Source organism: Adelges cooleyi, unplaced genomic scaffold, assembly GCF_023614345.1.
Source record: "Adelges cooleyi isolate 19-005CV unplaced genomic scaffold, UGA_ACOO_1.1 ACOO_flye_CR_arks_rails_tigmint_CR_PRNA_9, whole genome shotgun sequence".
Taxonomy (NCBI): Eukaryota; Metazoa; Arthropoda; class Insecta; order Hemiptera; family Adelgidae; genus Adelges; species Adelges cooleyi.
Genome location: NW_026096579.1, coordinates 11,375,414 through 11,403,103, shown reverse-complemented (window position 1 = coordinate 11,403,103; position 27,690 = coordinate 11,375,414). Strand labels below are relative to the sequence as shown.

Sequence of the window (27,690 nt, the reverse complement as noted above, 5' to 3'; positions counted from 1 at the left end):
TTATTTTTTTTTTGCTATGTGTATAGTTGCGCTATGCGTAGTATATACAGAAATGGATTGGTACTTGAAGGAATTAAAAGGCGAAATTTTACCAAAATATATTATACATAATTTTCAAACTCGATTTACAAATAGAATACATACATATAAATTCTTCGATATTCCCTACATTCAGACTTTCGTATTACAATATTATTTTCAATCGAATATTTGTAGTGTATCTACATTTATACATTTTTAAGTTCTACAATATAAAATCTTGATTATATTTAATGAAAACTGATTGTTAAAAGTATTCAAGCAGAAAATAATTTTGAAGAGTATATTAAAATGAAAAATATCAACCGTTTAACTAACGTGTTTAAATTGTTAGATTTATCTATGGACAGCAGAATGATATACTTACCTAGATAATGGAAATAATGTCTGGTCAAAAGCTACTTTTGAATAACTATTCCAAATCCTTAAAAATTTACCAGGCGGTTCAGTTTCATCGATTCATCTGATTTTTCATTTTTACCCCTATACTTAAGACAAATACCATACTTACGTTTTTTTACTGCTGAATGTTATACAATAATATAACACGTTTTCGTCTATTATAATGTTTCCGATTCTGAATATTTCTTCTAGCACTCACATCCAACCATTTTAAATCGTACGTCTCTTCTCTATTCTTTAGTCAATCTCCGATGTATAGACTTTCCATTCAAAATAAACGAATTCAATATCTTGGGTTTTGGGTCATTCGGTTAATAAGGTGGCTGATTATCTAGCATGGGTAAATTTTTCTAAATATGTAATTCATTCTTCTCCTCCAAAATTTCCTTTTTCCTATCTCCTAAATTTAATAACTGTATAATGAATGCCCGGCATTTCAAATGGTCCTTCCCCTCTTACTTTTGCTTCATGGCAAAGGAGTTAATAGTTAAAAATTATACCTTAATGCATTAAATTTGGGTTCAGGATTATAACGAATAATGATTATATTTTGGTATAAATGTGTCTAAGGAATGTAAAAGATATCATGACACAAATAATTAACAACAATGAATATAGATTATTAATTCTTCATTTATAGTACAAGTATAGTAAATATGTATAGATCACAATCTAAATCTTCACGGATAGTAGAATCCTTCAGTCATTAAAAGATTACTTGAAAATTTAGTCTATCATTACAAAAGATTTAGAATCGCTGTGAATAGCTTGGTCCTGGGCCATTCGGATTTCCTTGTTGTGAATACATCATTTGCTGTTGGTGTTGCGGTACATGATGAAAGTCTTGTTGATGTGGTTGTTGTTGCTGTAATTGTTGTTGTTGCTGTTGTTGTTGATGTTGTTGTTGTTGTTGCTGCTGCTGCTGTTGTTGTTGCTGTACTTGTTGTTGCTGTTGTTGTACTTGTTGTTGTTGCTGTTGTTGTTGTTGAACTGTACTCGGCATTACTGTTCCAGGATTAACACTAGGATGACCACCAAGTCCATTCATTCGCATTCGTTTTTGGTTTGCAGCATGTTGTTGTTGTTGATGACTATGATGACTTCCCGCTTGATCAGAATGAGCACCCTAAAAATGAAAAAAAAACATTAATACTTTATAGTAATAGGAAATATACCACTATAAAAATAAAACATTTAAGACAAAAAAAAAATATTTATACTTAAACTATTACATATCAATGAAATTATTTAAAAGCATTTATTATTCTTTTGGAGTTTCATTTATACAGGAGTATAAATTACTATATTAATCTGCACTATTGCAGTAAAGCAATAGTAAACAGGTAAAAAAAATAACCCTTCCTCCTTGTACACTTAAACGCTAAAAACCTCAAACAACTCATAGCTAGTCAACATTTTCATTAAAATTATCATTTTAATAAAGTAACGTAAAATGTTTATTAAACAAAAACATTATTATTTATTTTACTGACTACTAAATTATTTACAAAAAAAAACAGTTGGAAGTTAAAAATCTGAATTTTCCTAGGAAATACTATAAAACGTAAATCTTTGAGGAATTCCAAATGTGACTAGCAAAGTGAGAAATTGGGCTTGAAGCACAACATCCTATATAAGTAAGCCAAGTAGAAATTTCATGTCCAAATTTCTCACTCACCTAAAATAAACACATGGCTAAAAAAAAATGTAACATTGTTATAAAAAATTCTTAAGCTAATGTAATTTTGATTAATAAGAATAACTGTGTATTTTTTTTTTTTAGTACTTAATAATTTATAATACATATAACTAATAATAAAAGTTATAAAACTGATGTAAATTATACAATAGTTCTAGATACTTGAAGTTTGATTTATTTTAGCATACTGTAAAAATGTAAATAATTAATATAAACGTTTAATAAAATATTGTATATTATTGTAAATTATTCACAAATATGATACTTACATAAATTATTATCATATTAGAACTGTAAATTTATAAAGATTTTTAAAAGAAGTTTTCTAGGCCACTAGTATTGCATTTGTGTAAACACTCAAGTTGTTTTTGTTTTTTCAAGAACAAAAAACTCTACAGAAAAAGTGATTCACATGGATGTTATCATCATAACAAAAAAAAACTATGAAGAAGAAAATACATTTTTTTAAGCCTGTATCTCCGTCAATATTATTTTTTTCAAATCAACCTTGAGGTTATAATTTGTTTTTTTTTTTAAGGTGAACATTTTCATGTGAATCAATCTTCCTCTAGAATATTTTTATCCATGAAAAAAATTGATAACTTTTAAGTTTTTAATTTTTATATTGCAGTACTACTTTTATATATATATAAACATATATATATATATATATATATATATATATATATATATATATATATATATATATAAATATATATATATACTGTTTTAATAACAAAAAGAAAACAAGAAAGAAAAGCTTTTAAGAGGTTAACATGAAATTATTTTAAATTTAAAAGAATTAAAGTTAGAAAAAAATATCTGTTATATTTCTTTTTTTTTAAATTTTCTAAGATCTAAATATGTGTTACCTCCAGCGCAGTAGGATTAAAGCCATGCCAATTGTGCAAACTATTAACATAAGCGTTGTCGATTAAGCTATTACGACGTTCCTGGGCAATATTGTCAAATCTAGGTGTGATATTATCGTTCTTAATATAAGTGCGAGTGTTAGAACTATCGACTAAGTACCGTCCACGATCATATGCAAATATCTAGTAAAATAATATTTTTATCATACATTTTTTAAAAAATAGCATGCAAGTTAATATGATATTTTGAATATAAAATTTAAATAGCTTGTATTTGAAAAAAATTTAACCTGTAAAGCAATTAAAAAGTCATTAAGCATTTAAAACATTTTACATTTTTAGAGCACCAAGAAGTACAAATTTGATAGATACTTGAAATGTTTCTAAAGCTGCAATCAATTTCCGTAATAATCTATTAACAGTCCTAAGTATTAAAATGTAATCAATAACATAATTAATTTTACTGCTGTATTACTAGCTTTAAATTATATATATGGAAAATATATTGTGGATTATCCCATCATTAATACATTCATGTTTACATAATTGTCTGCAAGTATTTTCATGTTTAAAAGATTTAATAGTTAGGACTGTATAAACATTAATGTCTAGCTGTGTTAAACAAATGATTATAAGTTTTCTAAAAAAATAAAAAATTGAATTAAATCACATAAGTGTAATACAATTAGTTACTCGAGTTCTTTAAAATCATGCAAACAAAGTAAACTACCGTGTGAAATTTAAATAGATACTGATAAAGTAATAATGCAAAACATACATTCGTAGCTTGCTGGCGTTTATCTTTATCATCTTGATCATCATCAGTCAAAAATTCTCTTTTGGGATACGGAATCGGACAGCCAGCAAAAACACTGTTAAGTTCATTTTAAATTATAAATTAAATAAATATGGTAAAAAATATAATTTAAAAGAAAAAAAATTAGTACTCAGAAGTCGGTGTAGGATCTTCTTGAAAATATGAGTCTTGTTTTGCTTGCTCAGAAGTAATTCTTTTGTTTGGGTCCATTAATAGTAATTTTTGCAGCTAAAAGTTGACATTAAAAAATTATAAACTATTATCATATCTCAATAGTTGTGTTAAATACAATTATATTATGGCCCCTTAGAGGTGAATGGCAAAAAACTAAGCAGTGGTTAAGGAGATAACCTAAAAACAAAGATAAATAAAAAGAGTAATATAATGAAAAAAAGAAATGGTAAACACAAAGATGGAAAACAAGGAGGAGTCTTATAAAAATCTAGAAAGTTTTTCAGAAAAGCTAATAAAATTAGAAAATCGTATAAACCAAAAACAATAATAATAAGAAATGAGAATAACAGATTGATAACTGAAGAACAGATTATGTAAAAGAGTTCAATTGAGTATTCCAAAAACTGTTTGAGAATCGAGAGCAGGAGAATGTTAATTGCTATGTATTCATCAATGGAATAAAATTTATACACGTCAGAAATTGAAGAGATTAGTAGCTGTAGAAATGTTAAAGATTAATAAAGCTCCACGCGAGAATTTGATAGGAGCCTAATTATTTAAGAAGATTCTATTGTTAATGATATGTGGAAATTCATCAAGAAGATTTGGCTACTAGAGCAGAACAATGTACTACTCTGCTCCATTCATAAGTTTAGTTGGAAGTCAATATTTATAAGAATTCGAGACACTGGAGGAAATTGTCAGAAAGGTTCAAGAGACAGCAAATGTTGTTAGCTTCAATGTGTAAGAACAAGCACTACTAGCAGATGTGGAGGACGAGTGGCCAAATGTGGCAGTGTGTTAGTGCTCACCCTCGATTCGAGACTCGGCTACAAGTCATGGGTGGTCTCTCTTAGGGCAGGCAACTGAACTAGCATTTAAAACCTAATACTGATCAATAATAGCCATGTACAATAATAATAACTAGCAGATGACGTATCGGTACTTGGATCAAACAGGAGAAAATAAGAACGAATGACTAAATAAAAAACTCTTCAGAAAAGAAGACATAATCCAGTCATTTAAAAGAAGAAGAATGAACTAGCTAGAACACATATAGAGATTGAGTAACATAACAAAAGACATACTGAAATGGAAACCAGAAAATAAAGCAACTCTGGGCAGGCCGAAGAAAAGATACTTGGAGGAAGTAGTGAGTAATAGAGAGGTGTGGAGCAGTGATGGGGTTTTATGTCTGTTAAAGCTGAATAAGACGGTGATGTTTGATTCATACCAAATGAAATGCTTTACTCTCTGGTTTTATTTTATGCCGATCCATATACTTGATCAAAGAACAATTTGAATAGCTAAAAACAAAAGTAGAAATTTTTACAATATAAATTATTTCTCAATATTTAAAATAAAATTAGTCCTTTAACATACTTTGAACGTTTGAAGTCTTTCATTAAAGTTGTGTGTTCTGGCATTTTTTTTATGTCTTCCCAGTCTTTTTCTTGAGGAAAACCCATTACATTAAAAATTCTAAAAATTAAGAACCACATTAGCCATAAATAATGTTCTAAAAAATGATATATTAAATTTTTTTTTTTTATAGTCAATACCTATCTAGTTGATCGTGATGGTATGGATTACTTGTTTTAATATCTTCTTGGCGGCAATGAAAAATCGGTTCTGATGTTAATAATTCAGCAAATATACAACCGATAGCCCATATATCTATTTTACAAAAATCATTATTAAACTACTCTGTTTAATTATTTACAATACATACCTAGTTAAATAGCTATTTTTTATAATAAAAAGAACAATTTTTAAAATAATGTTTGATTACCAATAGCCTTAGTGTAATGTCTTGCTCCTAATAAAAGTTCTGGAGCACGATACCAAAATGTAACTACAACAGGATCGAGATCAGCCAGTGGTTTTAATGGGGCATTAAATAATCGAGCAAATCCCATATCAGCTATTTTAACTCGTCCTCTTTCTGGACCTTCTCCCATAACTAATATATTTGCTGGTTTCTGCAAATTTGTTTAATTGAAAATATATAAATTTTAACTTAAAATAAAAATTTTTATATATAATTAATTATTTATTATATATTTATATACGTATAAATAAAAACAAAAAAAAATAAAGTTACCAAATCTCTGTGTAAAACCCAATTAGAATGCAAATAATGTATCCCATCAAGTATTTGAAACAACAGTGATTTGACCATTCCTTTAGGAACCATAACAGGTTTCTTATTTGCTTTAGCAGCTCGATGAAATTTTATTATATGCTAAAGAAGAAAATACTGATTAATTATCATAAAATAATAAATAGTATTAAATTTATATGTTTACTTACCCAAAGATCATGTTCTGCATAATCAAATAGTAACCATACTTTTCTATCATTGTGTGACAAAAATACACGTATTAAATTTATTACATTTGGATGTTTCAGTTCTCTTAACAACTAAAATATAACAATAACTTAATAAAATTAAGAAAAAATAGTTCATCCACTACATTTAACTTACAGCAATTTCACGGCATGCTGACATTGACAATCCAGTGCCTTCAATTTGCTTTAAAGCAAAATCCTTGCTATTGTCTCTGTAATATATCATAATCAATTATTTAATTAATAATTATGTTTAATGCTCAGTTACTCAGAAAATTTTAATGACTTATTAAATTTTAATTAACTTATTACAAGTCAATAGATAATGTTTAAGGAACAACCAGAAAAGTTCTATTGATTAAAATAAATATAACTAGTATCTACATAAAATTGCAAAAAAAAAATTGATTTTATTGTTTTTAAAACTAGTATGTTCAACCTAAAGCATGTCCACGCTTAAGCAACATTGGTGTAAACATTTGTCGCCTACATATTTTTCTGTGTGTACTTTCAGATTTACTGAATGCCATCGAAAATTTTGGGACAGGCGTAGACAAAGCTTTTGATTATAAATCTAGTCAAAAAACAGAGTTGTAATTATTTCCTAATATTTATTTTTAGTAATTTTTAACTAACTTTTGAAAATAAGATAGGCAAGTAAATTGTATACTGTTTGCTTATCAAAAGAAATCAATCATTGTGTTATAATGTCTATCAGTCTATAATTAATAATAAATAGTCCCCAAACCAAATTCTTTAAAAGTCACATAAGACTAATGGCCTTTATACCTATTTTACTGATATAATTAAAATATTAACCACTGGTTAAAATTATAACAAAAAAAAAATATGAATTTTGTTTAGATATTTTAAAACTAAATGCTAGTAATACTGATCACATTTGGTATGTGTTTTTAAAATTTTACAATGTACATAATAATTGTTCTATTGTTTATTAAAAAATAAATAAATAGAAATATATACAAATAATAGTATAGAATGAGTAAGTAATTATTAATACCTATAATATGTTAAGTTAACAAGTAAGACAAGTCATAATAATAAAAACAAGTTTAAAAAAAAATCACTTTACCAAGCAATTTAATACTTTAATCATTATTTTAGTGTAGATGGAGTAGAGTATATATTTAATGAGTTAGCATTTGGCTAAATCTTTTTTTAAATTAATTAAATTACATAAATTACCCGTCTTTTCTCCGTGCTTTATACACATGTCCATAGGTACCTCTTCCCACTTTACAACCTTCATAATCAAAAAGTTCTTCTACCTTGGCTCTTTCATTGCCAGTCTTAATTTTGAACTCGTAATCCATTTAACTACGCTAAGTCTCGAGTATTTTTTTATGCACGTCTGTTATGACTATTTTTGTAAAGCACATATGTGAGAACATCATTTACTTAGCATACATTTTGATTAGTTACTCAGGATGACTAAAATTACATTAAAACAATAGGTTAATAAATAATTACCTAAATAGTTTTTTTTTTTTACAAATACCTAGTACCTAGTCATAATTAACACATACCTCATCTTGTTAGTCAATGAATTTTTTTTCTCAACGGTATATAACGTCAATAAAGCGTACCTGCTGAGATGTAAGTTAGACAATTTAAGCTGCAATAATGGTTTAAATACGTGTTTAATTAGAATCGGCTATTTGATTTTGTTTTTAGATTTTAATTTTCAAGTATACTTAATCAATGGAAATAGATAAGTATTGAAATTTGAACATTTAAAACGTAAACAAAAAATTCACTGAAACTGATAAGTGGGGCCGGATCATTGTGGCCAACGTTCGCCCAATATTTAGAAACAAAAACACTGAAAATTGGGAATAATTTGTGATTACACTGTACAATCATGAACTATGATAAGATTTAAAGATAAGATTTTTTGATTTTTTCAAAGTAATAAACTAGGATTATAAATCATAAGAATGGTTGTAAAATGTAATTTTAATAAATAATTGTAAAATTGTTAAATGTGCACTGTAAATAAAATAACTAATAGTAACATGATTATAATTGCGTGTTTGTTTAATAATGTTAAATGTATTGTAATGAAAAAAATAGCAAATAAAAAAAACGTGTTATTAATGTATTAAACAAGTTTTAGTTAATTTCCAAAGTTTTTCTATACAATCAATTGTAAATTTATCTGTTTAACAATTTAATCAGGAATTTTTTGTATGCAAATCTACTCATTTCGTCTCTGAAGATGTCTACGTGGAGTTTACAAACAAGCAGTCTCTTGAGGCTGATGCCTCGGTTTCAACTGTGAAAAAAATGTACATCCGTCTGTCATGTTGCCGTCTTTTAAGGCATCGAAAATTGATCTATATTTCTATCTTTGTTTCCATTCTGCTTTCGCTTATTTATGTGGTGATTATTCCTCTAGTTCTTAAATTCTTACAAAAACCCCAAACAAACACTCATACTGAACGGCAGTATGTTGTGCCTCGGAATAGCCCAGTGTTTCAAACAGTTGCACACTGTTCATTTCATGACTGTTTCAATATATATAGATGTGGCCATAAATTGAATGGTGATTTTAAAGTATACATCTACCCAGCAAGCAAGTATGTTGATTCAGATGGCATACCTGTTGGAGGAAAAATGTCCAGGGAGTATTATTCTATATTAAGTGCCATAGTAAATAGCCATTATTATACAGATCATCCCGAAGAAGCATGTGTTTTTGTATCTTCAATTGACACATTAAATCAAAATCGGTTCCGTGTTAAAGAAACATCACAGGCATTAGCAATGTTACCATAGTAAATAACTTAATTTTTTAAATTTAATTTAAATATTTATACTTCATTATTTATTTTAGCTGGAATGATGGGGAAAACCATATCATTTTGAATATGGTTCCAGGAGCAGCACCAAATTATAAAACTATAGTGGATTTATCTATTGGTAAAGCAATGGTAGCTGGTGCTGGTTTTGATACATGGACATATAGAACATCATTTGATATTTCAATAGGAATTTATAGTGAAACAGCATCACAGCTAAGCCACAACTATTCACTTACGCATAGGTAAGTAAAAATTACTTTGGATAAATGAAAAATTAAAATGTTTTTATAATTTTATTTTTATTGTTTTGTAGGCCTACTTTTATCACTACGGTTCAAACTAACTTACATTCAGATTTCATCACACATTTAAAATCAATTGAACAAAAAAGATCCATTCTAAGAGTTGTTGAACAATGTACTGATGACATACATAATAGATCAATTGTTTGTCATGGAAATGTTACATATGAATACACTTACATTCTAAGAGTAAGAAAGTTTCCAATTTATTTAAAAGGTTGTCTTTAGCAAAAATGGCAAAAAATTATAAAAATGTAGTATTACACAGCTGGAATAAAAGAAAATTTTTTTTTTGCTAGGTTATTTGCACTTGATTAAATTTTATGTATTTTAAGTCCCTGTTTCTAAAAATGATATTAATTTTACCCAATTAGCAATTGTTGCCAATATATTGCCTATACTCCATATATTGCACGTCATGTGTTTCAAAAGTGGCAAGTCAAAAATTATGTTTTGAGAAAATTGCGATATTTGTGACCATATTGTAGTATTGCTGGACACACTTTCATCTGTAAAACTTAACTTTAACTAGGTTTATGTTCTTATTTCACATAAAACACATGACACTTCACCTTATTTTTTCAATTTTCATACTAAAATTTAGAATTTGAAATTCTAAAAACTACCATTATTTTTGTAACACTTATTATAAATAATAATTGATTTTTCGACCTCATCACTTATCAATTGTCTTGATAATAATTAATATGTATTATTCTATGATCTTTTTTATCCTTTATCTACAATGTTTTGTTATACTACTCAGCTATGCTGTTCCTATTTAATTTTAAGTGGTTTCCAAAATAGACATTACTCTAATGATTTATGCAAATATATAAATAGTTATATAAAAATATAATACATTAAAAGTTCTAAATTATTTTATAGGATAGTATATTCTGTTTAATATTACCGGGTCCTAGGCTGATGGACACAACTTTAAGTGATGCCCTTGCTACAGGATGTATACCAGTCATAGCTATAAACCATGTAGTGTTGCCTTTTTTTGAAGTAATTGATTGGAAAAGGTACTTATAAATTGTATTGACAGTTTTATTTAGATTACTCGTTGTATTTTTATTTTATGATTATAGAGCAGTGATATTATGGAGTGAAACTGAACTGGATAATCTTTTAGATGTAGTTTCTGGCATACCATTAGATAGACGAAAAGAAATGTCATCTCAATGTCGTTGGCTTTATCATACATATTTATCTTCATTACAAAAAATTACTATGACTACACTAAAAATATTAAGTCAAAGGCTGCATCCGCATTCTGCAAGTTTTTATGAAGATTGGAATTTAAGACCAAACCCTGTAAGTCATAATACATTTATCAATTATTTTTGATAAATATAGATTTTATATATATATAATATATACAGGGTGATTATTTTATTGTGAACAACTCAATATCTCATAGGGTTTAGTAAGAAATTACATTTTTTTTCATAGTATACTAAAATGTTTGACTGGTCGATAACCAGTTTTGGATAACTATTTTTAAAGTTATTGAAGTTTCAAGTTAATTTAGGGCAGAAGGAAAAGTTGAGTATAGTATTACTTTTATTTGCGTGCAATTTCCCTCCCGTCCTAACTTTAAAAACGGTTGTTCAAAACTGGTTATCAACCAGTCAAAATGTTTTGTACAACAAACAAAAATAATTAATAATGTTCAAGCTCAAAATATGTTTCTTAAAATTAGTTTTTTTAAAGAGTAAATATATGTGTTAGATTTATGTATGGTAAGCTAAATGGTGTAATAGAAATAACGACTGATCAATAATTATTTTAAACCTTTTGAGCTTTTAACATGTAAAGGTATGGGTTAGGATGGAAGTGTATGTGAGTGGTGTGTAAATAGAACTACTCAGCTTAAGAAGTACTTATAAAAAATTGATAAACCAGCCAGTATATTAATTACAACATCATTCACTTGTTTACAGGTAATACACTTGTATTGGTTGTCAAATAACTTTTAAAAGTTACTTTATAAAACTACACTTCAAAAAAGTATTATATCAAAAATATTGTACTTTGTATTATATGAATATACCTATAACTGTGATTATTATATTTTCTAATATATAACTTTTTGAACATAAGACTTCATAGACTTACATTCTAACATATAACCTTAAAACAAGTGACCGCCACCCTTTTACAATAATATGTTTATAAGTTTTTAAAAATATAAATAAAGGGTGTCCCAAAAATAGCGCAACCGTTTAAATGGCGCAACTATGTTAAAAGTTGCGCTATTTTTGGGACACCCTATACTTCATGTAATAATTGTTATGATCTGTATTCACAGGAATCTGCGAGAAGTCCATTGTTCCTACCATACATGTCTGATTCTTCCGGATTTACTGCCGTTATATTATCCTATGATCGAGTTAGCAGTTTGTTCAAGCTAATACGTATGCTCAAAGGTGCACCAAGTCTGCAAAAAATTCTTGTTATTTGGAATAATCAGTTTAAATCTCCACCTCGTTGTAAGTACTTTTTTTTATTTTTGTTGTTCAACAATTCTTATTTATAGAACAAAATTAGTTTCAGTATGGCCAAAAACAGAAATACCAATCAAAATTATTCAAACCGCAGCAAACAAACTGTCCAATAGATTTTATCCTTACAGGGAAATAGAGACTGAAGCTGTGTTGTCATTAGACGATGATATACTTATGCTTACTATTGACGAGATTGAATTTGGTTATCAGGTCTGTTATTTTATATGTAAAAAATTAATATTTGTATAAGTAATTCTGTACAATTTATTTTTCATTTAGGTATGGAAAGAGTTTCCAGATCAAATTGTAGGATTTCCATCCAGATCTCATGTTTGGAATAACAACACTAAAACTTGGAAGTATGAATCAGAATGGAAGAATGAAATCTCTATGGTTTTGACTGGGGCAGCATTCTATCATAAAGTATGAACATTTTTAATTAATTTGGAAATAACATTGTAATCGCTATAATTTTTGTTTTTTACTTTGTACTAGTTTTGGAATCATGCTTACACATATAATATGCCTGGTAAAATTAAAAAAATTGTTGACGATAATATGAACTGTGAGGACATAGCAATGAACTTTTTGATAGCAAACACTACTAATAAGGCTCCAATCAAAGTAATTGTAGTTTTTTTATTCTATTAAAAATTATTTATAAACAAATAACATCCTTAATATATAAAAAAGGTTACGCCAAAGAAAAAGTTCAAGTGTCCACAATGTACAAACACAGAAATGTTGTCTGCTGATGAAGGACACATGGCTACTAGAACATGGTGTATTAATCAATTTGCCGAGATTTATGGAAGAATGCCATTAAAACTCGTTGAATATAGAGCTGATCCTGTTCTTTATAAAGACCTGTTTCCTAAAAAGTTAAAGAGGTATAACAATGTAGGAGACTTGTGATTGATTTGGTGGAGTAGACTGTTTAGACAATGCTCAAATCCGGTGACATTATTAGTATTTTATTCTTCTCAACTTCTTATGTTTTATGTTATTACAATATTGTTGATCTCTTTTGTATTTTTTTTTTTTATTATTATTATTGTAATTGTGTACTTTTAAATATTGCAAATTAGTTGTTTATTACCATGTTTAATATTGAGTATTTTAAAATTAAAACTAGTAAGCATGTTACCATTAATTTTATATAATGTGACATATTATTTTGCATTATTTTAAACTTCTAGCATAAACAAGTAATATAAATGTATTCTCCTCAGTTATGCAAAGAATTAATATACTACTTTTCTTTGTCAACAAACAAATTCATTTTTTATTTTCTTATACCCACTATTTGTCCAGCTATGTTAAAAATAATTGTGCTGCTTTATACAATAATTTAATATAGACTTTTAGTTGATACAATTTGTTTTTTTAAGATAAAAATTGTATTTTGACCATTTGAAATTGTAATTTTTTCGTTTGAATACAATTCAAGTAATAAATAAAACACTAAATTGTTCTTGCCATTTCATATAAACAATCACAGACTCCAACATTTGTATTTTGTACAGGTTAAAATTAATATGATCTTATAACTATTATATTGTGTAGCTATTTATTATTATTATTGTTGGTTATTTATGATATTTGTGTATAATAAAAGTTGAATTGTTGGTAATGTTTGTGAATAAAGAGTGAAGATAATTGATCATGAAACATAATAATTATTATATGAATTAAAAGTTAAAACTATAGTAAAATGTTAAAGACTGCGTTCAACTCTTATTATTGTGATTTTTTGTTTAAACAACACCTTAATACTTATTAAAATGTTAGATTTTATTTTATTGTTCCATAAGACAAAATTTATCAAATGTTCGAGCTACATCGTGCAGGGCGCCACCTTGGAGGTACATTTTAGAATTTTGTGATTGCTTAAATGGTAAACACTGTAAACGTTAACGCCGCCTATCTTCTTTCCGCCGGTGTAGGGATCAAACACCCGCCACCCCTATTTGTTGGCCCTGGGTTTCAAATATTGAATTGTTTATAACGCCGTCATACCACCACTACCACCCGCGCACCCCATTAAACTTTCAACCCCCCTTGTTAAGACTTTCACTACTCTGCAGTCTGCGGCGTTTCTCTACTTGTAGTCCCCGGCCCTGTCTAGAGGTGTACTGCTGTACACAGTTATACGAGGAAGCGGTGCACTGTTTGGGTGAATTTATGCACCGTTGTCGTTGAAATGAAGCTAAAAACAATATCGGAAACAGTCAACAAGAAAGAGCTATTTAATAAGGTAAACGCGCGATGGCATAAATGATTTGATATAGAGAATAACATTTTGTATTTTGTTTACATCACCCTCCAGCCTATTCTGTAACAGGTAGGCCTTAGTAACACGAAAACCCTTGAAACCAAGCTACACTTTTGCATATTATTCGTAAATAAGACATCCTAGTTTTATATCTTAATAATCACTACTAATCATTATGACTTAATATTTCCCATTATTATATTCATTCATAGTGGAGTTTTGTTTTCATGTCGGATCACTTAAAATTGATACAATATATACCATGAATTAAAAATTACTAATATAAGTAGTTATTATAAATAAACAAACATTATAATAAAATAAATTGTAAGTCATCATCATCATGTAGCTTAACAGGCTACGATGACCCAATTTCTTGACAAATTCGCTACCCGAATGGGTCGGCAGAAAGGAGAATAGTAGCTCCTATTAACCGGACAATTGCTTGCCTAGCAAACAGAGCGCCTGAAACCGAGTATCGAACTAACGACATTGAGCGCTAACACACTGCTGTCTTACGCACTCGGCCACTCGTCCTCCTCTGTAGATATAAATATTTGTTATATTCCTTCCATTGTCCAATAACGAGAGACGTCCACCGCACATTAGTTTGCCTGCATCAATTCATCTTCCGTGCATAAGTTGAGGTTCATTGGACATACTAATGGATGTGCCATAGTCTGTTCTCGGTCACATCAACATTCTGTTAATTCGTTAAGTCGTTAAGGTATTCCCATTTAAACATATTATCTTTTGATCTACCTACACATACTCTCATTCTGTTAAGTGTTCTCCATGGCTGCCATTCTAACTCATGTCCTGGTGGTAGCGGTTCGTCTGGCTCTATTCTCCAACTTATATCTGAAATTTGAACTTTACTTATGTTTATTGAACTCGATAATGGGTTTTCTGTTAGGATCTCTTGACACCTTAAGGAAGATATTCCTAGGTGCTACAACATTGGCTGCCTTTTTTTATAATTTGTTTGTTTACTCTTTTTAAAGTCTGCATATGTAGGGAGGTACAACACTTGCTAGTAGATACACTTACTTCACCAATGTATATTTAAGGCATCCTGTAATAATGCGGCAGCTGTTGTTTAGGGCCACGTCCACTTTTTTGGTATGAGTTGACTGAGTTGGACAAGCGTACTCCATAACCGAGAAGCTTAGTGCCAAGGCTGATACCCATAGTGCATGCAGTTTAACACTCCAAGTTGATCCAGTTAGCTTACGAATTAAGCAGTTTCTGGTGTTTATCTTTTTGGTAGTTTTTTCACAGTGTAGTGACCTATCAATATTCACTACTAGTTATAGTGGTGTTTTGCAGTATGTAAGTATTTCTCCTTCCCGGGTAACTTGAAAGTTCCTGTTTGCCTCTTTCTTCTTGAGGTGAAAAGCGCACACATAAGTCTTGCTAAGGTTTGGTTTAAGAAAGTTAACATTATAGTGATTACTCATTTTTTCCAGTGTTTTAGTGAGTTTTTCTTTTATTGTTTCAAATTGATTTCCCTGAACGGCAATTGCTGAGTCATTGATGTATATAAAATGTGTAACGTTATTATCTCTAGAAATTGGTTGGTCATTTGTATACATATTAAACAGCGTTGAGGCCAAGACAATGCCCTGTGATGAACCATTTTTTTTGTTTCTCCACCTGCTTTGTTTGCCTGCTAATATCATGTAGAACCTTCGACTACTTAAAAGGTATAAAGGAGCGGCCATCCCCTCTCCTCTGACGGAATGACTTCTCGTACAGGATAGCGAATCCGTATAGAAATCATCATCTCACGATGGCATCGTTGGGCCTTAAAGGCCCGTTAAGCTGATTATAATGATCATGATATAAACAGATTATATCAATATCTTCTCCACTGCTTATCAAAGCTTATACATTAGCTCTAGTATTACAAAACTTGCAAATAATTCTAGAAGTCTTTTGAGATCAAAATTAAGAAAAAATAACGTTGTATAGACACAAATAAATATTGATTTGAGGACATATAATAACAATGAATGGCAGTTCAGAATTCTTTTTTATGCATGACGAAGTTTATCTAAATTTGTTTTTGCCATTTTAACTTATTGCCAGTTATGTAGTTGGAGGCTGGAGTCCAAGAATACACATTGGTAAAAGAAAAACTGTTGCTGCTGACCAAACATTATATATCTCATTAAAAAAAAAACATATATCATTAACTTAAAATTATAGCCAACGCTAAATATTTAAATGTTTATTATTTTATAAGTTGAGTGAATATTATTCACTTGAAAAAAATACATAATTATACGTACTGAAATTTGTTTTATGGATTATAATTTAAAATGTATGCTACTTCATGTTTAATATAGGTTTGGAACCTTTCTGCAAAACATTGTATGGATGTGGTATTGATGATGTTTTCACATGCAGATGGAACAACACTTCTTGGCACACATAAGCTTGAACAGTTCATTGTAACTACTGAACTTTGCCATTTTACTTCCAAGATGCGCAATCGCCCAGCACTTTACCGTCCGACTGTGGATTGTACTGTTACTAATGACTTTGTTTCAACAGAATTTGAACGCTATATTGATTTGGTTGAAGACACCGTAAATTTATTTATAAAGAATAACTTTTACATTAATTAAATGTTAACATTTCATAATTTTATCACATAGGCATACGAGTTATCAAGTGTTCCTAACAGTGAAGTGCTCGTTATTATTGCCAACAATGAATGCCGCAAATATATATTTGCTTCTCCACGTTTACGCCCTTACATTACTTCTCAAGAATGTATTTCTTTAATTGAGGGTTGCTTGGGAAAAGGCACTTTCGCTGCTCATCAAGGAACAGATATTGATAAATAGCAATTAATAACCTTTGCATCACTAAAAGTAAGAAATACATTATATTTTTAACAATATTAATGATTTTATATTATATTAATTATGGTGTTCCTTATTTACCATATTTTTTAGATCTCAGTGTTGCTAAATGTTTCCTCGTGACATATAATAGTCTTCATGGAAATTTATTTTAAAAGTACCTATCTTGATGCTTGTCTGTATTATCTACATAATAATAATAATAATAATACAAATAATAGAAATAGTAATAATATAACTTCTAGTATAATATTAACTAATGTATTTAGCGAACATTACTTATAGTATTCGGCATTTTCATTTAGTTTTTAAAGCCAAAAGTTACCTGTTTTTTAAGACTTATTATTTTGTGTTTTATATTTTTAATTTTTTTTTTTTAATTATGTTAATTTTTAAAAAAAGTATTTCAAAAAATAAATAGTACTTTTTAATTTAATTTTTTAGTTTGTTTATAGTATGTTTTAAGAGGCTGTACAATTTGCATTAGATCTCATTTTGTTTTGTTTTATTTAATTATTTTTAATTTAAAGAAAGCGTATTTTTTTTTTTTTTTTTTTTATATAAACCCACACATAAGAAACCACAATCCCTACAAGATGTCCAATTTTATGAGATGTACACAAGTAAGACTGGATAGTAAAGCACTAATTACCCTTTATTTAATTATATTATTTCTTTTAATTAAATTAATTTGTGTGACTTTTTGCAATTTCATTATAAAATATTAATAAGGTTTTTTTCTTATCTAATTTGTGTTTTTTTTTTTTTGTTGATATCTGTCAATTTTTTTGTCTTAAATAAATTATTATAACTGTACATCATATTAATTTCATTGTGTTTTTTCTTCTTGTTAATATTATTATAGTCAATAAGTACTATAGCAATGTTTATTAGATTGATTTTATTACATTCCACTTGTATCTAATATCAAATAAAAAATGAGATAAAAGATGGTTTTTTGAATTAAACTTTAATAATTTAATGTAATTTTGAAACTCTAAGGCCCGTTTCACACATACACAATTCCTGTGTATACATGTAAACCGTCACGGGAACCGTGTATGTGTGAAACGGGCCTAATTGCTAATTATAAAAAAATCTAGATGATTAAAGATAAAAAAAAAATTTTTCAACCGAAATTAATGTGGTTTGGTAAACCACGATTTTATTAATTTATTGGAATAATGAGCAATGGAATAGTGTATGACACAATGTATGATTATTTGTGATTTATTAAGCTTACAATATAATTAGAAATTAAAATAAGATGACTGTAAAATCAGTAGTTATTCCTATATTAGTTATCTACGGACTATGTAATATTAGTGTCAGTTAAAATCTGACATCTCTCTTTTTTTTTTAGTATCAGTTCTTGTTTGTAATAAACAATACTTGAGAACCTCATTAGAACTAATTAGACCTCATTAAATAGTTATTAAGATCTCTAACACTTAAAAGGACGTCGTACAGACAATTTTCCAAGTTCAAACCTATCTTACAGTATGCATTTTAGTCGCTCCGTGATGATTTTAGAACAAAAATACTTATAATAAACACGAAAGATGACAAGATTTTGGAGATAATGTCATATATTTTTTTGATAAACCTAATATTTAACATTTAAAATCACATTCTTTTTAGCCCCCATAGAAAAAATAGTAAGCTTCGCATAAACAAAATAAAACTTGAAATCTGTCCAATAGATAAAGCCAGAAAATGACTTCTACGAAAGTCATTTTTTATCAAACTTTTGTCAAACTTGGAGAAAAATAACTTTAAAAGTAATATATTTAGAAATTTTTAATATGTGTTCGCCTTGAAATTAGTAGACTTATAAAAAATAGCTATTAGTAAAATTGTTGTCCAATATTACTTATCCTTAGCCCCTTAATAAATAACCGGTGATTTTCAGTGGTAAAAACATGTTTACGCCAACTGAAAATAACTCGATTAATTTTGGTTTTAGAGTAAAAGCACCCATTATAAAATTAAAAGAGAACTATGTTCCGGAGGGCAAGACGGTAGACATATGTAGAGATGAAAAACCATTTTTAAATCGCTTTCAAAGATGCTGTGATAGTCAAAAAAATAAATTAATTACCAAAATAGAGTCCTATTTTTTGAACTAATAATTACACATCACAGTTTAACCTTTAAATTAAGATTTTGTAAAAAATTGCCTATACTTTACTCCTTAAAAGTGGGTGGTGCGACGCACTTTTAAGCTTTAAATTAGGATTTTAAAAAAAATTCCCTATACCTAACTCCTTAATAAATAGAGGGTATAACGTCCTCTTCACTAATAATTGTATTTTTTTAACATTAATTATTATTTTTTTATTAAATTTTACAAAATACAGATTATAATTATTAATTTTTAATCATTCATATGCCGTAGCCCATATAGTACAGAGTACTATAAAATCTATAAAATATACCAATTACTATACTAGAGTATGGTAATAGATTTTGAATTTTTATGTATTTAGAGTGGTTATAATATAATTAGATTATGTTACCGTAATGGTTAGGGATTTATCCGTTAACAACTTCAGACCTTGTGTTCACATGATTTAGTGATATGAAGTTAGAATCACTAATGATAATACGTAAAAAAAAAATATTTAACTCGGATTTTAGCCATTCCAAAATTAAGTTACTCGTGTCCGAATAGTCATAACATGGATTCGGCTTCGTAGTTGTGTCTTATTAATTGTTTTAAAGTCTGCTGACTTATTAATTATGATTGACTGAAGTAAATATTATATAAATTATCACCAATGGAGTTATTCGTACATTCTTCGGTATACTTATATTGGTAAGTAAAATATACAATTAAGTATGAAGTACACACCAACCCTGTGTAAATATTTTAATTATTTTGTGTAGACCAACGGAATCCACAATGGCATTTTGGTATTTTGATAAGGATGAAATACGTCGAACTGCCTCAGCCCAGGACGGTATACCATATGAACTTGAATCTCGGTATCGGCAAGAAGGAGCACGATTTATTATTGATGCTGGAACTAAGATGGACTTGGGATACAATACCATGGCGACTGGGGTTGTATATTTTCATCGTTTTTATATGTATCATTCATTCAGCACATTTCCGCGTTACGTAAGTTTAATTTTCATTTAATTTATATTTTAAAGCATCCTAAAACTATTCATAATAATAGTTTGTGTTGTATGTACGTTACAGACCTACGTATAACATGTGGGCTTATGTACTAGAATGTACTCTACAATATATTTTAGAACAAATTTACTCTACCGGACACGCTTTTTTTTTTAACATATAGAATTTTTTAAGTTAATTATGAATCTGGAATCAGAAGTTTGGACTTCTCTAGTTCAAAAGTTACAGCTACTTGAACTTAAATAATATTGTTGCGACGACGACAGTATGGTTCCCGTGGTTACAGGCTCTGGAAACTAACCTAACCAACCTAGCTTCTGACCCACCCCTCTAAAAGACTGATGAAATAATCATGAGTCCGGCAAAAAAAAAAATCACAAAGAGCGGGGTCTAATTCTGACTTCATATTTGTAATCAGCATAAAAACAGTATAATATAGAAAAAAAAGTTACAAAAACAAGGTGTCCAGTAAAATAAATTAACGCCTAATTTTTAGTCAAATTTTTTCCTAATATTAATTTTTTGATAAGTAGCATAATACACATTTTTTCTAATATTTTAACTAAATTACTTAAGTACTGTTTTAACTACTAACTTAGTGTAGAACAATCATTTTTCATTTATTTAGTCTGAATTGTATCTACAATTTTTGCTACATATTTTTTACTTAATTACTTGATTTTTGAGTAATGGTCATTATGGTGGTAAATGCAAATCTACTGTTAAGAGTCGGGATTGGCAGAAAACGTAGATATAACGCAACCCCTACGAATAAATTTACATCTGATTATTAATTTTATTATATTCATGTATTGTAGTAGTTTTTGCTTAAATTTTTCGTTTTGTTACTAATTATTTCAATGTATATTGTGGTTTCAGTTAACAGCGTGTTGTTGTTTGTTTCTGGCTGGTAAAGTTGAAGAAACACCAAAAAAATGTAAAGATATAATAAAAATAGCAAAAGCATTATTGCCTGAAGATAAGTACGAAACTCTCGGACTTGACCCAAGGGTAAGTTATTTAAGAAACTAACAATTTATTTATGTATAATATCTTTAAATAAATATTAATTTACTATGATATTTTTTTGTGTTTACGCACAATATCTTTGGAACTTCTGGCTGTTAGATAAGTATAAAGCAAACACAGTTAAAAGCTAGCACAGTATATTCTAGAACAGAATAAACCAAGTATGGTATAAATTAGCAAAGCAATATAAACCCAGTAATCTATTTGAAAGTAATTATCACTGTCAAAGGCTTATTGCCATTCTGTGGATGTCTAACTTCTTTCTGTGCTGTTTTTCTCTGTGCTTGGTTTATACTGTGCTTAATTTTGTTACTTTTGGCGTGGTTATTAAGTTAGACAAAATTATAAGTACTAAACATTATTTTACTTTGATTTTATAAAAATAACTTAAAAAATATATTATATTGTTATAGGAAGAAGTGATGGTACTAGAACGAATATTATTACAAACAATTAAATTTGATTTGCAAGTTGATCACCCATATCAGTTCCTTCTTAAATATGCAAAATGCTTGAAAGGTTAGTTTTGAGTAAAATAACAATTTACATGGCATAAGTGTTTTATTAATAATATAATTTCATAGGCGATAAAGCTAAGCTTACTAAAATGGTTCAAATGGCATGGACATTTGTAAATGATAGGTAAATATAAAAATTATCTGATTTCAATATTAATAATAGTTTAATATTGACAAGTTAATATTACAGTTTATGTACTACGCTTTGTCTTCAATGGGAGCCAGAAATCATTGCTGTATCGTTGATGTATCTTGCATGTAAATTAAGTAAATTTGAACTTAACGATTGGCAGGGCCGTACGTCTAATCATTTACGTTGGTGGGACATGTTTGTTCAAGGAATGAATATGGACTTGCTTGAAGGTAAATTAAAAATGTCATTTTATTATTATTACTCAATTTTAATTAAAAAAAAAAAAATATATTGTTTTTTAGATATTTGTCATCAAGTACTTGATCTGTATTCTTCCCCTGTTGAAAAATCAGCGCCACTATCTCCTCCATCTCATGACAAATTTGTGGTACCTAAGAAAGTTGTACCTCCCCAGTCAATCTATCAGAAATTATTGTTACAAAAAATGGCTGATAAGTACAGTAAGTATAATAATTATTTTGCAATATTAAGTGTATGAATTAAAGCCAATGTTGCATATATGCAATTATATTTTCTATCTAATTATTTATTTTTCATTTCTTCAAATGTTGAGTTGTAATTTATATTATAGGCCTCACACCCGAACAGGCAATGCAAGCAGCAATGACCAAAAATGTTAAATTGTTATCTACGCAAGTTTATAGCACACCAACAAAATCAATTTTACCTATGCCACCAGGAATTAAGCCTCAAACAAATTCTACTATTATGTCGTCAAAACCTCAGACTATACAAAAACCATTTTTGCAACCACCTCCTATACCGCCAAAACTTTTGTTGCAACAACCATCACAAAAACGTCCTCCGTTACCATCAACTAGACCACCATTACCTATACGGCCACCGCCACCTCCACCTCCATCGCAACCACCTCTTCCACCAACACCTAATCAAATAATAATGCCTCCACAAGGTGTTGCGCCATTACCACATCCACCTATGCAACCGCCACCTATGCCTCCTGGAAATTTCCCCATGTACCCATATGCTCCACTTCCAACAAATCCAGCACAACAGTTTGCTAATCATATGTTTCCGCCCCAACCGCCTAATATGATGCCTACTACCTCATCATCGTTCCGTGGCCATGAATCGATGACTTCTATTGGTGTTCAGTATATGAACGAAGCACCCCCCTCTAGACCTCCTTACAATGAAAAATACAATCAAAGAGAAAATTTGTCGCATCCACCAGTGCAGTCGTATAATGAATATGATATGCAAGATGGAGGATTTCAAGATTCATATGATGAAAACAGACAAAAGTATATTGATGGACGATCGTACACCCGTGAAGTTGCGTACGGTGCGTCAAATTATGGCAATGGTCAGCATTATAGTGAAAGTGCTCAACATTTTAGCGAAAGTAGTCAGCATTACAGCGATAGTGCTTCACATTATTCAGATGCTACTTATCAACAGTATAGAGGCAGTGGTCCTCCAACCAATCGGAATTTCAATAATAGAAATAGTCGTCCTCCTCCTACTTATCAAAGCAGACAAGTTCGAAATCATCCTTATCAGAAACGATAGTGTGGGACTCGTCTATATTTAAATATGATGATATAATATACAATGAAAGGTAATTTAGCACTTTAAAAGTAATTGTCCATTATTGTATTCTCTTATAAGTGTTTTGACTGTTGTAGGTACAAAATACCTATGAAGGTATTTTTTTTTTAAATTATAGGATTTCTGTTATTTTAGTTCAATGACTGAATTGTAATTAAATTTTCGTTAACATATTTGTAAATAGGATAATTTGATGTACAATTTTGTTTAGTTTCTTTTAGGTATGTCTAATATACTAATTTACCCAAAACTTTAATCTAAGCAGTATAGTTATTATTATTAATCATTGTTTTCCCTTGGAGATATAAATTATAATACTGGTTTTGGGTTTATAATAATTCTTTTTCCTATTTTGTTATCTATAAGATAAATAAAGTTTTAATAAAGCCAAACAAAATATTAGTAACTATCTTGTTTACCACACTATTTGTATTAGCAGTCAAAAAGAATAGAAGAATAGTAATTTGGTGTTATTTATGGTAACAGTTTTTTTCTTTGTTACTTTCGACCTATAATCAAAACCAATTTATAAAATTAGTAGGCGTTCATTTAAAGCTTTAATGCCGAGTTGCATAAACGTTCACTAAATGTTTTATAAACCAATAGATGTTTAGTGATTAAAACATAATTTAGTGGCCCGTGATTGGTCCATTAAATTTTAATGAACCATTAAATTTATTAAAATTATGTCCATAGATTAAACAAAAAACTATTACAATAGTATTAAAGAGAGAAATTTGGCATAATGTTATTGTCAGAAAAGCTGTACAATGTTAAATACTTGGCTTAACAGCATTAGTTTTTTGAAGTTAAAACCAAAATTTAAAGAATAGATTAAAATTCTATGTGATATATAAGTAGTTATCTAGTTGGTGGGCATAGAATAGTAACTGGGTTTCTCTATCTACCATACTTATATTTTATGAATTTGTATTGGTTACTCTCTAGCATACTGGTTGTCATGGTCACCGTTATGTTTTATAAACAAGCCTGTGTTTGAATATTATTTAACGAGTACAGTTTACAATAATTTCTTAAAACAGATCAATATTCTTATATGAATATTTGAATGCAGTAATTTTTAATTCTATTTGAGTGTAAAGATCGAATCACATTTAATTCTAAAAAACGTGAAATTTTATGACGAGAGTATAGCTGTATTTTACTATTTAGTTAAAATCAATTTCAGTTCAGACAAACTAAATATCTTATCTAAACTTAAGTCTTAAATGGTAAACCCATAAAGAGTAACGACGGTTGTGATAACTGATAAGCCTTATCTTTATGTTTACTAAAAGCCAAAAGGCTACTACAATTATTATAATTTGTTGTAAGGTCTATGATATTAACACTACTTCAAAACTTACTATTGTTAAGGATATAACTATTTCAAGTTTTAAAATTTTGTTTGTTTTTATTCTGTCATAGACTATAGTTGTAATAATTGATCGAGAGTTTAGACTATCCGTTTGTTCACTTATTAATTTTATGTTTAAAAATATTCGATTTTTTTGTGATATTTAGTTCAGAAGATGTCTGACAACGGAATGGCTTCGGGAATGTTTTTAGTTTCGGTTATTGGCCAAATTGAGAAAGCTCATTTCCCTGAATTTGATAATATGTATTGCAAATATGCATTTGTTCACGGACCCGATTGGGAAATTGTTACTGTGAGTGCAACCTCTTACATGAATATAATATACGTTATTGTAACTATTTTAAATATTTTATTAGATTATTTAAAATCAATAATTTCACTAACCTCTTTTTTCTATTATGTGAATTAAAATTTTAAATTGGCAGGGTATGGAAGAAGGCATTTCCCAAATAGCTAAAAAAAGTCAAGATGAAAGACAACTAGTTGTATGGAATTTTCCGTTAGATGCTTCTTTTAGAAGTACCAATCCTCATGGATGTATGTTTATTTAACTAAATTTGATTAAAAGCACTTAATGAAAAAAAATGAATGAGCACATCATTTTAATTCGTAGTTAAATTGCAAAAGCTTCGATGCAAGACTACCAAGTTTTATACTATTTGGGCTACGTTATAGAAGTTACATTGTAATCATCACAATTTAGAATATTCATTGCTAGGTTTTTTTAAGTAATATAAAAAATACAATTAGTAAGGTTAATCGTGCTTATCACATTAGTTACTAATACACTATAAACAATAATAAAAAATTATAGTACCTAATAGGTACTATAATTTTTTATTATTACATATACTACCTATGTACTATTCTATAGCTATGCACATACATACATTTATAAGATAAATTGTGTGTTTTGAAATTAACCACGCTATAGTACATTTTATTTATATGTTAACACCAAACACAGGCTATTAGAGTAGATTGATTAACAAGTTACAAGCATACTATTTATATAATTATATTAAATTTGATTGGGAATGTTTTATTAAGAAAACGCTCAACAGCGCTTATTTAAAAGCTGACAATTTTCCAATAATTATTACAATAGTCTTATGAGTCATTAGTTTTGGGACTAGGACAATTTGGTCTACTAATAACATACAAATTAGCTCCCTTTGGTTAGCTAATTAAAAATAATGAATCTAACAAGCTTAAGAGCTCCTTAAACTCTCCCCACTGGTCTAGTACGCTACTGAGGCTCGTACTAAATTATGAAAATGCTAATAATTATTCTTGAACCAATTTCAGTTTGCTCTGTGAGCTTCTGCAATACAACCAAATATGTATACAAAAAACATAAACTTGTAGATTCATTTTTATAGGCTAATTTCTACGTTAGTGGACACATCTATTAGAAATTAATTATTTTTAAATATTGATTATACAAAATTTTCGTGACTAATGCAAAGGTGAGTTTTTAATTTATAAAATTAATACCAGAATATTTCTTGAACAAATCGCTTTACATGTTTTTGTATGTATATCATTTTTTTACTCAATATCGTTTTGAAAAACCACAAACATCAATTGAAATGTTTATGCCGTAAATTATACAACAGTACATATTATGTTTTTTTGTTATAATGTGTGTTTACAATTCTCCTTAAAAATAAATTATGTAGCACCCTCTTCAAATAGTGTGAAAACTCAACTAAACAGTAGTTAAAATGGTTGTTTCTTGTCTCATCTTTTCATTTCGGTTCTGGAGAGTAATAGTTTTAGAAATATTAAGTCGCCCAACCAGAAGTGACGTTGGGGACAGTGGGGTAGGCCCCGCTATTGTTGTCCATCTTGGGCCACTAGGAGACTGTTACTTAGCTTTTCCAAGACAATACACTTATATTAATTCATTTTAACGTATCAGTAATTAATATTTATATCTGCAGGGCCCCAACTGATCATTAGCGTTTATGGTTTGGATACATTTGGAAACGATGTTGTAAGAGGCTATGGAGTGTGTCATCTTCCAATTGTTGGAGGTAAATCATGTAAAAAGTTAGTATAATTGATAAATTCTTAATAATATGAATGAAAGTGGCAATGTTTTCTTATCCGTGAATGTATATTTTATATATATTAAGCATATCTATGTTCGTACCTCAATCCAGTTCCTTGTTACAAAAAGTTACGTCGTGGTTGACTGGCAGGAGACCTGAATATGTGGATGCACGATTATTAGCTAGAGGAGACGGAAGAGAAGGTATATTTTCTGATTTAATTATGATTTATTATTTTAAGTGCCAAAGAATAATAAATTTTCAGTAACAAGAGTCAGAAGTCAAGGAAGTGTAACTGTAACCTTGGATGTTATTTTTAAAGATTTCCATCAATATGGTTTTGAAAATGGTTCTTAAATGACAAACAGCTTTGACAACATTTGTCCATTTAGTTTAATACATAAAGAATTACTAATTTTATATAAATCAAACATCTTTAACTTTAATATTTTTAAAAGCTATTATTTGATAACATTTTTTTTAACCAATTAAAATATAAAATTTAAAATAATTTTTAAGTATTCCTATTGATTTTAATTGTAGTATGACTCCTGTAATGTACTCATTACAATTTTATTAATGTAACCTAAACTAGTACTATTTATTAATCTGAGTCATCTGTCATTATATTTCTTTTAGATAATAGAAATACATAGACCCTTCATTATTTTGTTTTAGAAAACTAGTGTATAAA

At 28.7% G+C, this 27,690-nt stretch overlaps 5 protein-coding genes across 9 annotated transcripts; 4 read left to right on the top strand and 1 right to left on the bottom strand.

Annotated features, from left to right (window-relative positions):
* Nucleotides 1-1,054: 1,054 nt before the first annotated feature.
* LOC126846337 (cyclin-dependent kinase 8) lies at nt 1,055-8,103 on the bottom strand. 3 transcript variants are annotated; one of them, XM_050585656.1, is made up of 13 exons: nt 7,963-8,103; nt 7,562-7,807; nt 6,492-6,567; nt 6,317-6,427; nt 6,108-6,248; nt 5,796-5,985; nt 5,566-5,680; nt 5,387-5,485; nt 5,238-5,310; nt 3,960-4,057; nt 3,791-3,884; nt 3,013-3,195; nt 1,055-1,567 (listed from the first exon to the last, which is right to left on the bottom strand). In XM_050585656.1, exons 2-13 carry the CDS (start codon nt 7,687-7,689, stop codon nt 1,190-1,192), a joined length of 1,686 nt encoding a protein of 561 aa, XP_050441613.1. In that variant the 5' UTR covers nt 7,690-7,807; nt 7,963-8,103; the 3' UTR covers nt 1,055-1,189. The 3 variants fall into 3 exon arrangements, with proteins under 3 accessions (XP_050441613.1, XP_050441611.1, XP_050441614.1); XM_050585654.1 differs by having other exon boundaries at nt 7,903-8,101; XM_050585657.1 differs by lacking the exon at nt 3,013-3,195 and having other exon boundaries at nt 7,903-8,100.
* Nucleotides 8,104-8,298: 195 nt separating this feature from the next.
* LOC126846336 (exostosin-2) lies at nt 8,299-13,462 on the top strand. 3 transcript variants are annotated; one of them, XM_050585653.1, is made up of 11 exons: nt 8,304-8,758; nt 8,902-9,153; nt 9,213-9,422; nt 9,494-9,671; nt 10,371-10,510; nt 10,577-10,802; nt 11,800-11,980; nt 12,039-12,205; nt 12,275-12,418; nt 12,491-12,619; nt 12,689-13,458. In XM_050585653.1, the coding sequence occupies exons 2-11, from the start codon at nt 8,993-8,995 to the stop codon at nt 12,908-12,910; spliced, it is 1,758 nt and encodes a 585-aa protein (XP_050441610.1). In that variant the 5' UTR covers nt 8,304-8,758; nt 8,902-8,992; the 3' UTR covers nt 12,911-13,458. The 3 variants fall into 3 exon arrangements, with proteins under 3 accessions (XP_050441609.1, XP_050441608.1, XP_050441610.1); XM_050585652.1 differs by having other exon boundaries at nt 8,299-9,153; nt 11,800-11,977; nt 12,689-13,462; XM_050585651.1 differs by having other exon boundaries at nt 8,302-9,153; nt 12,689-13,459.
* A 486-nt stretch (nt 13,463-13,948) lies between these two features.
* Nucleotides 13,949-17,711, top strand: LOC126846578 (uncharacterized). Its single transcript, XM_050586170.1, has 4 exons — nt 13,949-14,252; nt 16,622-16,864; nt 16,934-17,152; nt 17,237-17,711. The coding sequence occupies exons 1-3, from the start codon at nt 14,199-14,201 to the stop codon at nt 17,123-17,125; spliced, it is 489 nt and encodes a 162-aa protein (XP_050442127.1). The 5' UTR covers nt 13,949-14,198; the 3' UTR covers nt 17,126-17,152; nt 17,237-17,711.
* Nucleotides 17,712-19,761: 2,050 nt separating this feature from the next.
* Nucleotides 19,762-23,522, top strand: LOC126846847 (cyclin-K-like). The gene is made up of 8 exons (XM_050586665.1): nt 19,762-19,961; nt 20,033-20,267; nt 21,168-21,299; nt 21,731-21,836; nt 21,902-21,959; nt 22,026-22,198; nt 22,271-22,429; nt 22,561-23,522. Exons 2-8 carry the CDS (start codon nt 20,049-20,051, stop codon nt 23,520-23,522), a joined length of 1,809 nt encoding a protein of 602 aa, XP_050442622.1. The 5' UTR covers nt 19,762-19,961; nt 20,033-20,048.
* On the top strand, nt 23,452-27,662 carry LOC126846849 (B9 domain-containing protein 1-like). The gene is made up of 6 exons (XM_050586666.1): nt 23,452-23,571; nt 25,086-25,231; nt 25,365-25,476; nt 26,886-26,994; nt 27,081-27,199; nt 27,262-27,662. The coding sequence occupies exons 1-6, from the start codon at nt 23,565-23,567 to the stop codon at nt 27,351-27,353; spliced, it is 585 nt and encodes a 194-aa protein (XP_050442623.1). The 5' UTR covers nt 23,452-23,564; the 3' UTR covers nt 27,354-27,662.
* The last annotated feature ends 28 nt before the right edge of the window (nt 27,663-27,690 follow it).

Coding starts and splice junctions, on each gene's coding strand:
- LOC126846578 (XM_050586170.1), top strand. CDS start 14,199: ATGAAGCTAAAAACAATATCGGAAACAGTCAACAAGAAAGAGCTATTT. Junction 14,253..16,621: donor AGAAAGAGCTATTTAATAAG/GTAAACGCGCGA, acceptor TGTTTAATATAG/GTTTGGAACCTTTCTGCAAA. Junction 16,865..16,933: donor TTGATTTGGTTGAAGACACC/GTAAATTTATTT, acceptor TTTATCACATAG/GCATACGAGTTATCAAGTGT.
- LOC126846847 (XM_050586665.1), top strand. CDS start 20,049: ATGGCATTTTGGTATTTTGATAAGGATGAAATACGTCGAACTGCCTCA. Junction 20,268..21,167: donor TCAGCACATTTCCGCGTTAC/GTAAGTTTAATT, acceptor TTGTGGTTTCAG/TTAACAGCGTGTTGTTGTTT. Junction 21,300..21,730: donor CTCTCGGACTTGACCCAAGG/GTAAGTTATTTA, acceptor ATATTGTTATAG/GAAGAAGTGATGGTACTAGA.
- LOC126846336 (XM_050585651.1), top strand. CDS start 8,663: ATGTACATCCGTCTGTCATGTTGCCGTCTTTTAAGGCATCGAAAATTG. Junction 10,511..10,576: donor GAAGTAATTGATTGGAAAAG/GTACTTATAAAT, acceptor TTATGATTATAG/AGCAGTGATATTATGGAGTG. Junction 12,620..12,688: donor CTAATAAGGCTCCAATCAAA/GTAATTGTAGTT, acceptor TATATAAAAAAG/GTTACGCCAAAGAAAAAGTT.
- LOC126846849 (XM_050586666.1), top strand. Junction 25,477..26,885: donor AAGTACCAATCCTCATGGAT/GTATGTTTATTT, acceptor TTATATCTGCAG/GGCCCCAACTGATCATTAGC. Junction 27,200..27,261: donor TAGAGGAGACGGAAGAGAAG/GTATATTTTCTG, acceptor ATAAATTTTCAG/TAACAAGAGTCAGAAGTCAA.
- LOC126846337 (XM_050585656.1), bottom strand. CDS start 7,689: ATGGATTACGAGTTCAAAATTAAGACTGGCAATGAAAGAGCCAAGGTA. Junction 5,486..5,565: donor CATCACGATCAACTAGATAG/GTATTGACTATA, acceptor CTTAATTTTTAG/AATTTTTAATGTAATGGGTT. Junction 5,311..5,386: donor AAAGACTTCAAACGTTCAAA/GTATGTTAAAGG, acceptor TTTTGTTTTTAG/CTATTCAAATTGTTCTTTGA.